Below are 14,122 nucleotides of genomic sequence, written 5' to 3'. Positions count from 1 at the left end.
TTTATATACCCAGCAGCTGTAACAAAAATATTACAATATTGGAATTTTACTTTTGAGGACAGAATTCACAAAAACACAAAAGCCACTGAGAAAACACAATTATTTGTGCAGTTGGACTTTGGACTTTATAGCCCTTGTGAAAACATCCCTCCTCTATATTACTTATCATTCATTTATCATATGATCTTGTTATTTGCCATATGCTTCCTATAATATCTGTATACTGCTGACTCAAATGGGTTTGTCTCATGACACGCTAGCATGTTGATAACATGCACAAATGCTCTACATGTATATATGTTGAGTCAGTGGTAGCACGGGTTGAAAGAGAATTTGACCGATGCTTTAAAACGTGGAAGGAATTAAGAACAACTAATCAAGAAAAACAGGGATTATTGCAATGATTTTAATGTCTATACAATTTGATTGAATTAATTTCAGAGAATTTTAACAGCTTCCATATGTAGTAGGGCTGCACTAGGGCTGAAATAATTAGTTGACATTATCGACAACATTGACAATAAAACATTGTCGACAAAAATTTACACTGTTGAATAGTCGTTTGATCTCATTTAATGTAACATGAGATCACATTAAACTCTAATGATGATGTGTGAGAGCAGCACTGCAGTTTGCGCCTGACTGAGGAGAGGAAGAATTACACAGCTCACAGTCCAGATGCACTCTAAACTTTCAAACAGCTTCAGGTGATGTCGATCGCAAAGTATGAGGGAATTATACAAAAATCTAAAATAAGTAAATACAGAAGCACTCTCGTTGTGGAATAAGTGGAGCTGCCGCTCTGCTGAAGCAAAACTTGCATATCGAGCATCTTTAAAGGAAACACCTCGGCGTAACATCTTCAGTGCAGTTATATTTAATGCGTTATAGCTTTATTAAAGTTCAAATAATACGGAAGCAGATCATGTAAATAACTACAAACTCCGAAACTGGCATTTCTCTGTGCGGTCAGCACCTCTCCGATGAGTTGCGTGAATGTCCTGATCTTAGGGGGGGAGATTGAAACTGCACCCGGCTGATACACACTCTGTCGCGGGGAGGCTCGTTCCTTGAGCACGCACGCTTAATGCAGCTAGATTATAACGTGATGGCTCACGACATATTGAATCATAATATATGTCACTGTGCATTTCTTATCGTGAAGAAAATTGGCAATACGCAGCTTTATTAATGCGAGAGAGTTTTTTTTTTTTTTGTGAGTTAAAGATGGATTGAAGTGAACAGAAAGGTGAGAGAGGATAGTCTTCGCCCATTATACGTTGCAACAAAATACGTTTTTGATTTGTTTTTGTTTTGGCTTGTTTTCCAATATAAATATCTAAAACTTCTTTAAAACAACATGCATTTTCTTTAGAAGAAGATTGAAGAAAACATTGTTATCTGAGAATGTTGAGTATAATATTAAAAATACAAATACTTTAAAATATCTAAAAATCCATTAAAAATAGATGCATTCACCTGAGAAGCAGCGTATGAGATATTTAGTCGTGCTTTTAGAGAATAGATCTTGAATAGAGGTATATTTTGTCTTTACTGCACTCGCAGGAGTATAACCAAGTGAAAAAATACACTTATATACAAAATACACTTATATTTAAGATACATTATCTTAAAGCAAGTCTAAATATCTTATATGTTGCTTCTCAAGTAAATGTATCTTATTTTAAGGATTTTTAGACCATTTTAAATGGAAAACAAGACAAAAACATTTGATAACAATAGGATTTTTTGCAGTGAATTTCTTTAAAGTATTTTTTCACTTTAAATCAGTGAATGCCATAGAGATATTTTAAAAAAGATGATTTTGTCCTCTTTATTGTTAGTAAGCATGTTTAATACAACCTTTTATGTCAAGGCACAAGCTGAACAGTCGGTTAAATAATCGCCAGAATAGTCGAATAATCATTCATATAATGGTTAGTTGTAGCCCTAGGCTGCACAATATAATAATTGAGATTATGATTACAACAGCCACACTTAACTAATCATGGAATATGTCATTGGATCCTTTTCACACTTCCAGGTTTTGGAACGCGAAGTAATCAATTACAGGGTCAGCTTTGATTACGGTGAATGAAGGACCACACCAAATATCATTTTTGCTTACACATTTGTCTGTCTGTTGACTGTTAATTAAATGCTCAATTTCTGTGTAGAATTTTGTCAAAATCTGAATAATAGTTTTGTTTTTTATGCTGCTAGTGCTAGGGGCAATGTGAACTCGACCATTTTGGCTTGATTTGAGTCTTGATTTGCCTATGTGTAAAATAGCAATAAAGTTATTCCGAAATGGTTCACGTTTTATTTTGGCTGTGTAGCCTACATAAAGAATATGGCATGCAGATGCCCCAGACAAAATAGGTAGCCTATTTTAATGTAAAATCTATTAATTAAAAATAATCGCCATTGCAATATCAAGGGAAATATGTTTGTAGCTGTTTCTGTAGCGTACTTTGTAGGTAAACCTCACAAAGCCTCTTAAGAGCTTATTTCAAAAGTGTCAACAATAAAAAAAAAATGCATAAAAAAAAAAGAATCTTTTTTTGCATTGACATTATTTTATATACAATTTTATATATATATATATATATATATATATATATATATACACACACACACACATACACACACACACAGAGACACACACAACCTCAATTCCGAAAAAGTTGGGACAGTATGAAAAATGCTAATAAAAAAAAAAAAAGGATTTGTAAATTATATTCACCCTTTGCTATATTGAAAGCACTTCAGCTACACATTATATGATGTTTTACCCTTTGAATTTCATTTTTTTTTGTTTTGTTTTAATATACAATCATTTCAAATCAGATGATTGCAACACGCTCCAAAAAAGTTGGGACAGTCAAGTGTTTACCACTGTGAAACATTACCATTTCTTCTAATAACACTTATTAAGCATTTAGGAACTGAAGACACAAGTTTGTTAAATTTAGAAAGTGGAATTTCCCCCATTCATCCATTATGTAGGTCTTTAGCTGCACAATTGTACGGGGTCTTCATTTCCAGATGGTGTGCTTAATAATGCACCACACATTCTCAATTGGAAACAAGTCAGGACTGCATGCAGGCCAATCTAGCACCCACACTCTCTGCTTACACAGCCATGCACTTGTAATCTGGGCAGTATGTGGTTTGAAGTTGTCCTGCTGGAAAATGCTGGGACATCCCTGAAAAAGACGGTGCTGGATGGCAGTTTATGCTGCTCCAAAATGTGTACATATCTGTCTGCATTCATGGGGTTCTCACAGATGTGCAAGTTACCCATGCCATGGGCACTGACACACCCCTGGCCCATACAGACACTGGCATTTGGACCTGACGCTAATAACAGCTTGGATGGTCCTTTTCCTCTTTGGCCCAGAGAATATGATGGCTGTGTGTTTCAAAAACTATTTGAAATGTGGACTCATCGGACCAAAAATCATGGTTCCACTATTCTGCTTTCCATCTAAGATGAGACTGAGCCCAGAGAAGTCAGCAGTGCTTCTGGACAGTGTTGATGTATGGCTTCTGCTTTGCATAGTAAAGTCTTAACTTGCATCTATGGATGCAGCAGCGAATGGTGCTGACTAACAAAGGTTTACCAAAGTAATCCCAAGCCCATGTTCATGATTTCCATTACAGATGAATGATGTTTTTTAAGACAGTGATGTCTGAGAGATTAGAGATCATGCGCATTCAGAAGTGGTTTTCGTCTTGCCCTTTATGCACCGAGATTTGACTGAATTCCTTGAATTCCTTGAACTATATTGTTCATATTGTTTTGTATACCAAAATTCTCAAATTCTCAAATTGTTATTAGTCTTATCTTGCCCCTGTCTCAACTTTTTTTGGAGCTTGTTGCAATCAAATGATTTGAAAATACTGTACATTTAAAAAAAAAAAAAAAAAAAAAAACAACTATAAATTTCACAGGGTAAAACATCATATTATGTGTAGTTGTGGTGCTTTCAATATAGCAAAGGGTGAATATAATTTACAAATCACTCCTTTTTGTTTTTATTTGCATTTTTCATACTGTCCCAACTTCTGAATTGGGGTTGTGTGTGTGTGTGTGTGTATGTATGTGTATATAATATACTGATCAGCCACAACATTAAAACCACCTGCCTAACATTCTGAGATGCTATTCTTCTCACCACAATTGTACAGAGAGGTTATCTGAGTTACCGTAGACCGTGTCAGATTGAACAAGGCATTTCTGTTCACAGAACTGCCACTCACTGGATGTTTTTTTGTTTTTGGTACCATTTGGAGTAAATTCTAGAGACTGTTGTTTATGGAAATCCCAGGAGATCAGCAGTTACAGAAATACTCAAACCAGCCCATCTGGCATCAGCAATCATGCCACTGTCCAAATCACTGAGATCAAATTTTCCCCCATTCTGATGGTTGATGTGAACATTACCTGAAGCTCCTGACCCGTATCTGCATGATTTTATGCACTGCACTGCTGCCACACAATTGGCTGATTAGATAACCGCATGGTTGATTGTTGGTGTCAGATGGCCTGGTTTGAGTATTTCTGTAACTGCTGATCTCCTGGGATTTTCACACACAACAGTCTCTAGAATTTACTCAGAATGATGCCAATGATGCCGTTTTGGCGGCATGAGGGGGACCTACACAATATTAGGCAGGTGGTTTTATACACACACATACATACATACATACATACAGGGCTCGACATTAAGCATTGTGATGTCCTGCGGACAAGTAAATTCACTTGTCTGAGTAAAAATGTTACTTGTCCGGAAAGAAAAAAGTTTTTTTTTTTTTTTTTGTTTTTTTTGCTGTTGTGTTTTCTAAAATTAGCAGTAAAAATGGCTGTTTAATGTTAACAAAAATGCATACAAATTCTAACGAATCCTGAGAAAGTACCCTGTTTATTTAATACTGTATGTGGGTCATTGACAAATAACATAACTATGAATTTTATCAAGACTGAAGATTTATCAGCATATGAAAATTAATCAACAACCCACACCTTCACACTAAACATGTCCTCTCTAGAAACATGTCTTACATCCCTGAAAAAACAGAGAGACATTTGGCATGTCCCATCAGGATATCAAATGTCAGATGGAACAACCCACCAAAAAAATCATAATATTCATGACATAAAAATGTATAGTATTAGTTAATTACTTTTAACTCAAATTATTTTATTTATATTTAAATAATAAAATATATAATTATTTTTTTTAAAATCAGGTGTAAGGAAAATATGATACTACTTTTTACTTGATGGCTGTACGACCTGACATTTTAGTTATTAAATAAAAAATTTGGATGTGTTCAAAATGTTTGGTATGTTCAAAACCACATGAAACCAATATAAATATAGTATAGTATTACAGTTCTAAGATTTTTTTTTATTTTTTAGATTATGTAGATTTTCCATTTTCACTATGGATAAGCTTTTTGACTGCCCCATGTATTTTAAAAACAATTTACATTTTATGTATATTGTTAAAATTATAGTGTTTATTTTACCATTTTATTTTTATGTTTGTATATTATTACATATTAAAATTGACTGATTCACATGACAGAGAATACCTGTATAGGTCAGAAAGAGCTCCAGAGAGATGTAGCAAGTGTTAAAATGTTTCTTTTCATCCTGCATATTTTTTTCATTATTAAGGTTTCAGTCAGGCAACTTGTCCGGTCGGGCAAGTAAAATTCACTTTGACTTGCCCTTGCAAAAATCTACTTGACGTGAACAAGCGTTAATGTCGAGCCCTGATATATATATATATATATATATAGTGCTGGGTAGTAACTGATTACATGTAATCTGGATTACGCAATCAGATTACAAAAAGCAACTTCTTGTAATTGGATTAAATAACATTTTAAAATAATCATAATCAGACTACAGTTATTTTCTTATGGATTACATGTTAATTAGGCAATGGCAGTAAATTGTTCATTATATATATTTTGTATCTTTTTAAAATCTTTTACATATTTCACTCAGCCTAAATATGAAATACAGTATGTTCAGTAACTCAATGAGTGTTTTTGGGAGAGGGGGGGAGGGTTGTGAAATTGCACACAAACCTGATACTCGTCATTAGCCAGGTGAAGATGGAGCGGACTAAATCAGTGTTTGACCACTGGATGTACAGAGATAATTTCAATTTTAAGGCGACATAGGGAAAAAACATCACTGTGCAATGTAAACACTGCCTTCCAAAGGTTAATATCCTGTCAAGTGCAAAGGATTCAACATCAAATTTAAAGAAGCATTTGAAGATATGTTTGTTTGTTTTCTTAACTCCTGACAAACACATTTTAAGTATTATTTGAATTATCACTCTGTGATACAACTATGTGTCGCTAAGTGTCTGGAATGGTTTTGTTCTTCAAACGCATTAAAATAACCAAATTTACGTCATTTCATATTTACAATGTAATCCAATTGCATTAATGGCTTAAAAATCATTTTAGTGTAGTGAATTCCATTTGTACTCTGCTTCAAAATGCACTTTTGCTTTAGCGATAACTTTGAGGCCGTTTTTGTGACATTGATTCCCAAATATAACTGGTCTAATCTCTTACCGTACACGGATGGCGTTTATAAAAGGACGAAATTTCATGACCATGTGTAACGTGATAATTATGACAATAACAATGCAAAAATGAATGATCCGAAAATGTGCTTCTTTTTTGGGCAAAATATATTTTTTCTTGTGGTTTTGTGGTGAAAATTTACCGGAATATTTTTTTTTCTTTTTTTGCTTACTTTTCTTAGATTATTATTGTTGGTTATAGTCCCCTGGTTTTAAAAACTGATCAAATTCTTAGCATGAATTTTGGCTCGTCATAAATTTCCTTTTGCTGAAGTGTGTATAGATAAATCACCGATGTGTATAGCTTTTTAAATAGCATTTTTAAATAGGGGGAGCCTGACCTAAATCCTGAGCGTCACAATCAGAGTCTGTGACCGTAATCTGTAAGCCCTCTCAACCCACTATTCGCCAGCATGTAGGCCAGGCCGTGATGTCATTTACACACACGGCTTTGGTCTCCACAATTACTGTTCTTATGAGCTTCATAAGGGCCAATTCACAATATCACACTTAAACTAAACAAAACAGAGCATTCTTTTACGTAGAAGCATCTGTAGCAAAAAAAAAAAAAAAAAAAAAACCCTCTCTGTAGGTGTCTTATTATAGTTTTCTCTGCATATCAGAGCTGTGTTGGACAAAATAGATTGCATTACTTAATCAGATGCTGTCGTTTCCTTTCAGAGATATGTAAGGACAAAAGGTGAAGAATTTCAAAAATGTTTGTGCACACAAACAGCAAGATGTTTTTCGTTTACAGGTATATTGCAACATCCTGATGGTACAGTGTTAAAACAGTTGCAGCCCCCTCCGAGAGGACCCAGAGAGATGAAGTTCTACAGTATGGTAAGTGTTGGAGTATATTTGATACAGCATAAAATGGTCTTTGATTTGGGTGTATAGTAGATGATGCTGCAGTGTTGGCTATAGGATTTAGATTTTGCTGCTGGAGCTATTCTCAACCTCAAATTTGGACCTAACATTGTGCTTAACAATACTGTTTTGTCCGACATATTGTGCTATTTACAAAATGCAATTTATTACAACAAACTCTGAAACACTATTCAAACTGATTTAATGCAAAAAAAATAGAGATAGACCGATATATCTGTTTTACCGTTTAATCGATACAGATAGTTGCTTTTTGGAACTATTGATTATCGGAAAAAATATATGCTGATAGTTGCCGATATTTTGGTTTAATTTTTTCCCCTATTTTTATTTTATCAATAAACCTCATCTGGTGAAATATATACATATAAAGTTCTTAATCTGGTGATTCTATTAGCTATTAAAAGCTTAATTTGGTAAGTACTTACATATAGAGCATTGTAACGTGCCGAATCTCTGTTATTTAAAAATAAGAGTTCCCGGTGTATTTCTGTAAGTTCCGTGTTATGGACCAAATCATAATTTCTCTGGCTATTATTGGAATTTTGTTTGCACAATAAACTGCCTTTGGGATTTTATTCATTTTGCAGCCTCAGTGTCTGTGCCCTTCATAGTAAGGAAAGATTAAGATATTTTTTTATTATTCTGTAGATCGATTTTAAAAAACTATCAGCTGATTAATCGGTTGTCGGCCTTTTCCACTACCTTAGTTAACGGTATCTGCAAAATCCACTATCGGTCGACTTCTACAATAAAATCATATTGCACTGCAACCACATTTATGCATTATACGCATTTACATGCACGACTTACACAGATTATGCTTGTATATGTTAACTCCTTATAGTAAATGGTGTTCTTTTGTCGGGGTAAGGTTATAAACGGTTTAAGCAAAAACCGATCGGCACATTTTTGCCCATTACCCCAATTTCGTGTTGTATGTAAACCACCATTCTTACCGGCTTATACAGTGTGCGAAGTGTTGATTGTTAATGTTTTGACGTCAAAAGCAGAGGATAACCTGATTTTAAATCTTACGGACTCTGTTGGTGCTGATTTCGGGTTGTTATTAGCATATTGCTGTGCATGTAAACGCACTTAATAAGCTTCTTGCAATAAGTTCATTTGCGATATATCGTACATATTTGAAATATCATGCAGCCCTAATTATAACAATGAAAACCCACATATCCCTTTTACTATACAGATGTCATTTTATAATGTAAATCAAATAGGACGCCTTTTTTCCAACAATGAATTTCTTGATGACATTACCCTTTTTTCACACCAGGTGTATGCTGAAGACTGCTGTGACTCCTGTCTCATAAACCTCCGAGAGCACCTTCCCAAGTACTACGGCACCTGGTCCTCACCTGACACTCCCACAGGTATGCAGATAGTAGAACTGAAACGATTCCCTGTTGACAAAAAAAGAAAGATGATGTACGGTTTGTTACGCATGCTGCACCATTGTTCATCTCATTTCTTAAAATGCCTCTGAAAGTATAAATAAAGCGATGGAGAGAAAGATGCAGTTTCTTTTTTCTCTCCATTGCTTTATTTATACTGGATTTATAACATGGATGTAACAATGAATTGAACAATAAAGAAAGATGTAAAGATGAGTGGCGGCAGGCAGACTCTATAGAAGCCATTTAGGCCAGGGGTCGGCAACCTATGGCACGCGGAGGGGTAATCACTGGCACTGCCAGCAACGGCGAGAGAGGAGTAGACTATTTTATTATATATCAATTCGCACCTGCATTCCCATCTACATCTTGATGTAATCCTTCCTCATGATCACGCAGCGTTTTCATGAGCTGAATGGGAGGCTAAACAAAAAGTTAAAATGTGGCGAGTCTGCAGTATGCCCAACAGACTCGTGCAGCACGTGCAAGCAATTCGCGTATCATGAGCCGGCAGAGCTTCACTTCCGGTTAATCGCGCGAGTAAACGTGCCCGCTTTGCTGCGGTCAGGCTGCGTGGATAACAGCCTACATTCCGTGTTTCATTTGTTTCTTTTTGCTTTCAGAACAACACATCATGTAATAAGGAAATCACCACTATTAATCCTTGAGATTTCCAACCCAGCATACAGGTACACACCCTCCTTAAACCATGGTCACACTCAGAATTACATTAAACGATAAAAGAGAAAACATAAACCCACATCGAGTCTTTTCAAAATCGAAATTAAACCTGGAAATAAAGATATGGGATTTTGCGGGTGCGATTCACCAAAAAGGGCTAAATAGTTGATCGGCTTGTGATGCACGAATGGCTTGCACACGCAGCTTGAGTCTCGTCACACTTTAATAGTGTTTAACTTCCCATTCAGCGATGAAAACATGTTGTGTGATCATGAGGAAGGATTACATCAAGATGTAGATTGTAATGCAGCTGCGAAAACTTAATATAAATAAAATAGCCTGCTTCTCTCTCGCTGTTGCTTGCGTGCTAGATTACCCCTCTGTGTGATTTTGAAAAATATACATTCATAATATAAGAAATATTTAAGATTTCACACAATTTCATAATCGGTAATCAAATAAGAACATTTGTGACAACTCATTTTGTACAAAAGGACAGGTTTTCTTTCATTAAAGAACTTTCAAAAGATGCTTTGTGAAAATTCACATGCAGGATCATGATTGGGTTTTGGCCACAGCCATTGACCAGGAAAATTAAAAAATGGCACTCCATGTCAAAAAGGTTGCCGACCCCTTTAGGCAAACATACGCGCTCTCTGTGAAACCCGTTTGAAGAGCTCAAAAAAGATACATGTTCCTGGTGATGAGAGTAATAACATCAACAGCTGTTAATCTTGCAATAATGGCACTGAGACATCTTGCTTGGTTATTAGTGATTTGCATTACATAACCTAAACAAAACAAATCAGGGTAAACAAATCATACTAATGATTTCACACTGGAGCTGTTTTGTAGCGAGTATTGGATACATCTGTCTGGTTTTTGAAGGCACCTCTTGTGTGTGTGATGCCAAACCCTCATGCTGTTTACTAGATTCCAGTGTCCCCCAACGATCTATTTCATCAATGATTTATTCCATAAAATATATTTTTGTCTTTAATTTTACAGCATTGTCGTTTTTGCATTTTCGACCATTGGATGATCAGGGTTAAATCATTGGTTATGGGTATCAGCCTCAAATTTCCTAACCCCAATAATGTCATACCAATAATTTACCAAACTGAAAACGTGGCCACGTTACTCTGATATGTGAGACATTTAAACCGTTTCCTTCCGAATAAATGGATAGATAGATGTATAGATGAATGAATGGACATGCAGTGTGTTTAGTAAGCCTTTCTGTTTTCCACCACAGACCTGTACCTAAAACTGGAGGACGTGACGCGTAGGTTTCAGAAGCCGTGCATCATGGATGTGAAGATCGGCCAGAAGAGCTACGACCCCTTCGCCTTGCAAGAGAAACGGGAGCAGCAGATCAGGAAATACCCACTGATGGAGGAGATTGGCTTCTTGGTTCTGGGTATGAGGGTATGTGCCTTTTAAAATCACTGTGGATTTCAAATGTGGCTCAGTTTATTTTAGAATGCCATGTACAATTCAATTGTTACTGTAACTGGACTTAAAGACCACCTTCACACTAAATACAGTTGTCTCATTTTGTGCTCGGTTCAGTTCAGTGCACACTGAGTTTGGTGACTGATGGGAGGAACAACAGCATTCTACAACCAAAGTCACTCCCGAAAAAGTTCTGATAGTGGCAACCGAATTTTTATTAAATCTGCGTAGTATGTAAAAAACCTAACTGAACTAGTTGTTAATGTAGTGATGCCACCGTCTTTTTGGACACTGACATTTTATGTCTTGACTCATATACAGTACATGACATTTATACTCTTCACACAATAGATGATGCATTAACATTTTCTATTAATGTTCTGTGTTGACACATTCTTACAAAACAACTTGGAAAAATGGTTGCGAGAAATCTTGATACAAGCTAAGCCTTAAGCCCGAAACGAAAAGTATGTGAACGCAAATGCTTCTAGTTACTCAGACTCAGTTGCACACATCTTTGCATTCTGAAATGTGTCAGAACGCATTTGTTAATGTAAAGCAAGTATGTGTTGTCTTTTCAGCGTTGCCACAAGGGGTGCTGTAGCGAGTATTAGCATAAACCCTTTTCATCTGCGACCCATTTTCTCGGTTATCGGCAAAAGTCTATGTCGATAGTTGCCATTAGTTTATTAATTAATTTATTTTTATTCCTCCATGTTCCTCTGTGGCCATCGCTGGAGTACTCTAAAACTAGTACGGCTTGGTTCTACAGTATCCACCTTATTTTGCAATGTGGAAGTAAGCAAGCGAATGCATTTCCGGCAAATGTGACAAAGTTTCACTCTCATTGACTGCAATGTAAATAACTAGAAGGATAATAAGACCAGAATTTAGTGATATGGGCTTATAAACTATCACACAACCACAGGATGTACAGCAGAATAATATGCCAATGTCAGATAATTTTCTAACATCAGCATTTATAATAAAAGGGTAAGTAGATCATTCACTTGTTGCTGTGTGTTGTTATTGAAGAGACGATAATAAAATCTGCTTCTTACTGTACTGAGAGCATGACGATGCAGTGTTTCTTGTCTCCATGTAAACCTCCATTCATATTTTTATCTGCGAAACCTCCAATGATGACTTTATTTATTTCCAAACGCAATGTTTCATAAGCCATGCTGAATGCAAGATCTGCGTGTCTATATACACTGTAAAGAAAGTGGGAATGTTCTCTGACAAGAAATGAGAGAATAATGCGTTGATTATTTTGCCAAATGAAACAAGATGCAGTTTTTTGGCAAAGAAAGTTGAAGCAGCATTTTCTCAGCGGCTTTCTGCTCTCCCCTGTTTGTGTAAAGTTTGCGGTAGCTGTTACAGACAGAGCTGAGCGTTTCAGTGCTTGATCTTTCATTCTTTTTGCCTGTGCTACAGCGTGTGATAAAACAGTTGCAAAATACGATAAATGCATTTTTTTTTTTTTTTTTTTACAAAAAATAAATAAAAATTGGTTTATATATTAAATAACCATATTGTAATGCCTATTTTTTTTTAAATCCAGTCATTGAATTAAATACTTTATAAATGAAAACTACTTCCTCTTGTATAATTTTCTCTTTATTTGGAACTTGACATAGTCATTGGTGGTATTCAAAAAGTGGTAATCAACCTTACCACAATACTAAATTTTGCATTTCAGTCTGATGTTGTTGATTATTATTATTATTATTATTATTATTATTATTATAAAACACTTCATTAGGCTATTAATGGTTTAAGTCATCTCTGTAGTAGACAATATTTTAATATCTGAAAGCAAAGCTGGTTTGTTTTCTAATATCGAACATCATTCGAACTGAATTTTATTAAGGGTGATGATGTGTAGTTTAAAAAATCTGCATGACAGATGACACAATTCTTGCCGCATGACACATTGTTTAAGCTGTTTTCCTCATCGGAAGGCTCTCTCGCCGTTTGAGATGTTTGACTTCCTCCATAGTGCTTTAAGGTAAAAAAAAACTCAAAGCTCAGTAGAATTCAAATGGGGTCACACAACTTTTGAACTTTGTGCCGCGGTAGAGAGAAACTGGGTTGAGTAGCACAAGTGTGTGTGGAGCCCAATCTGGAAGCCTGCTGGACTCGCGCTCACTTTCATGCTTCAGAGAGAGCGCGTGTGAAAATCACATGAAATGCAGCTGCGTGTGTCTGATGAGAGGCATGTTCAGAACGCAAGATTAATGTGACCAAATTTGCTTTGGTGGCCCAAAATTTAGCTTGGGTGGCTGCTGAAAAATGGTCAGTACCTGAAAAACCCTGTTTCTTCAGTTCTTTCAGTCTCACATAAAGCCACTCTGCCTTCCTCCTCCATTTCTCAGACAGAATGTGTACCACATACATGTTATGTGAATAGTGAATGAATTGCACATTTCTTGCACGTGGTTTTATAGATGATAATCCAAACTGTATACCGGTTGCCAAATTTCTACCAGTTTATCATGTCTACCAGTATATCGCCCTCCCCTAGCCCCTCTATGTCATCATGAAATCAGAGATACTCCGCTCGAATTTCGATATCAAATAGTCACAACAGATGCATGAGACGCATGGTAATACCAGGTGGAAACAGGTATGCATCTCTGCTGATCACTTGTGATCGGATCACCGAAAACGCATCTTAATACTAGGTGGAAACAGGGCTTATAAGTCTTGACATCCGGCCTGATATCTTGTTCTAAACATGTTCTTGCTTTTTAGTGTTGATGTGGCTTTGCTCTTCCAGAAGTTCTTCATTTCAGGAAATGAGCCACTTCAGCACGGCCGGTGTCAAAGCCTCATGTTTAAAAAGGTTTTAATTAATGGTCAACAGCTTTGAGAGAGAGCAGTGGGGGTGAATGCTTAGTAGAGAGGCCACAGCGTGTGCACTGGAGTCATAGATTTACTGAGCTCTGTAGGCAAGAGCCAATCAGTCATCAACACTGATTGAGTGAAATATTCAAAGGGTTTGGGAGAGATCTTGGGTCTGTAGAATGGGGAAATTAGACAAACAGAGCATTTAAATTATGCAAG

At 36.1% G+C, this 14,122-nt stretch overlaps 1 protein-coding gene across 3 annotated transcripts in view; it reads left to right on the top strand.

The window, feature by feature from the left end:
* Window positions 1-14,122, top strand: part of LOC127426752 (inositol polyphosphate multikinase-like) — an 82,505-nt gene that overhangs the window by 1,273 nt on the left and 67,110 nt on the right. For all 3 annotated transcript variants that reach the window (XM_051673767.1, XM_051673765.1, XM_051673764.1), the window contains exons 2-4: window positions 7,378-7,463; window positions 8,800-8,896; window positions 10,854-11,026. In XM_051673767.1, the coding sequence (XP_051529727.1) occupies window positions 7,378-7,463; window positions 8,800-8,896; window positions 10,854-11,026 (356 nt within the window). The remainder of the gene's footprint in view (window positions 1-7,377; window positions 7,464-8,799; window positions 8,897-10,853; window positions 11,027-14,122) is intronic.

This window comes from Myxocyprinus asiaticus, chromosome 36 (genome assembly GCF_019703515.2).
Source record: "Myxocyprinus asiaticus isolate MX2 ecotype Aquarium Trade chromosome 36, UBuf_Myxa_2, whole genome shotgun sequence".
Classification (NCBI taxonomy): domain Eukaryota; kingdom Metazoa; phylum Chordata; class Actinopteri; order Cypriniformes; family Catostomidae; genus Myxocyprinus; species Myxocyprinus asiaticus.
The sequence above is the reverse complement of the archived record's forward strand: the minus strand, read 5'-3'. Positions and strand labels throughout refer to the sequence as shown.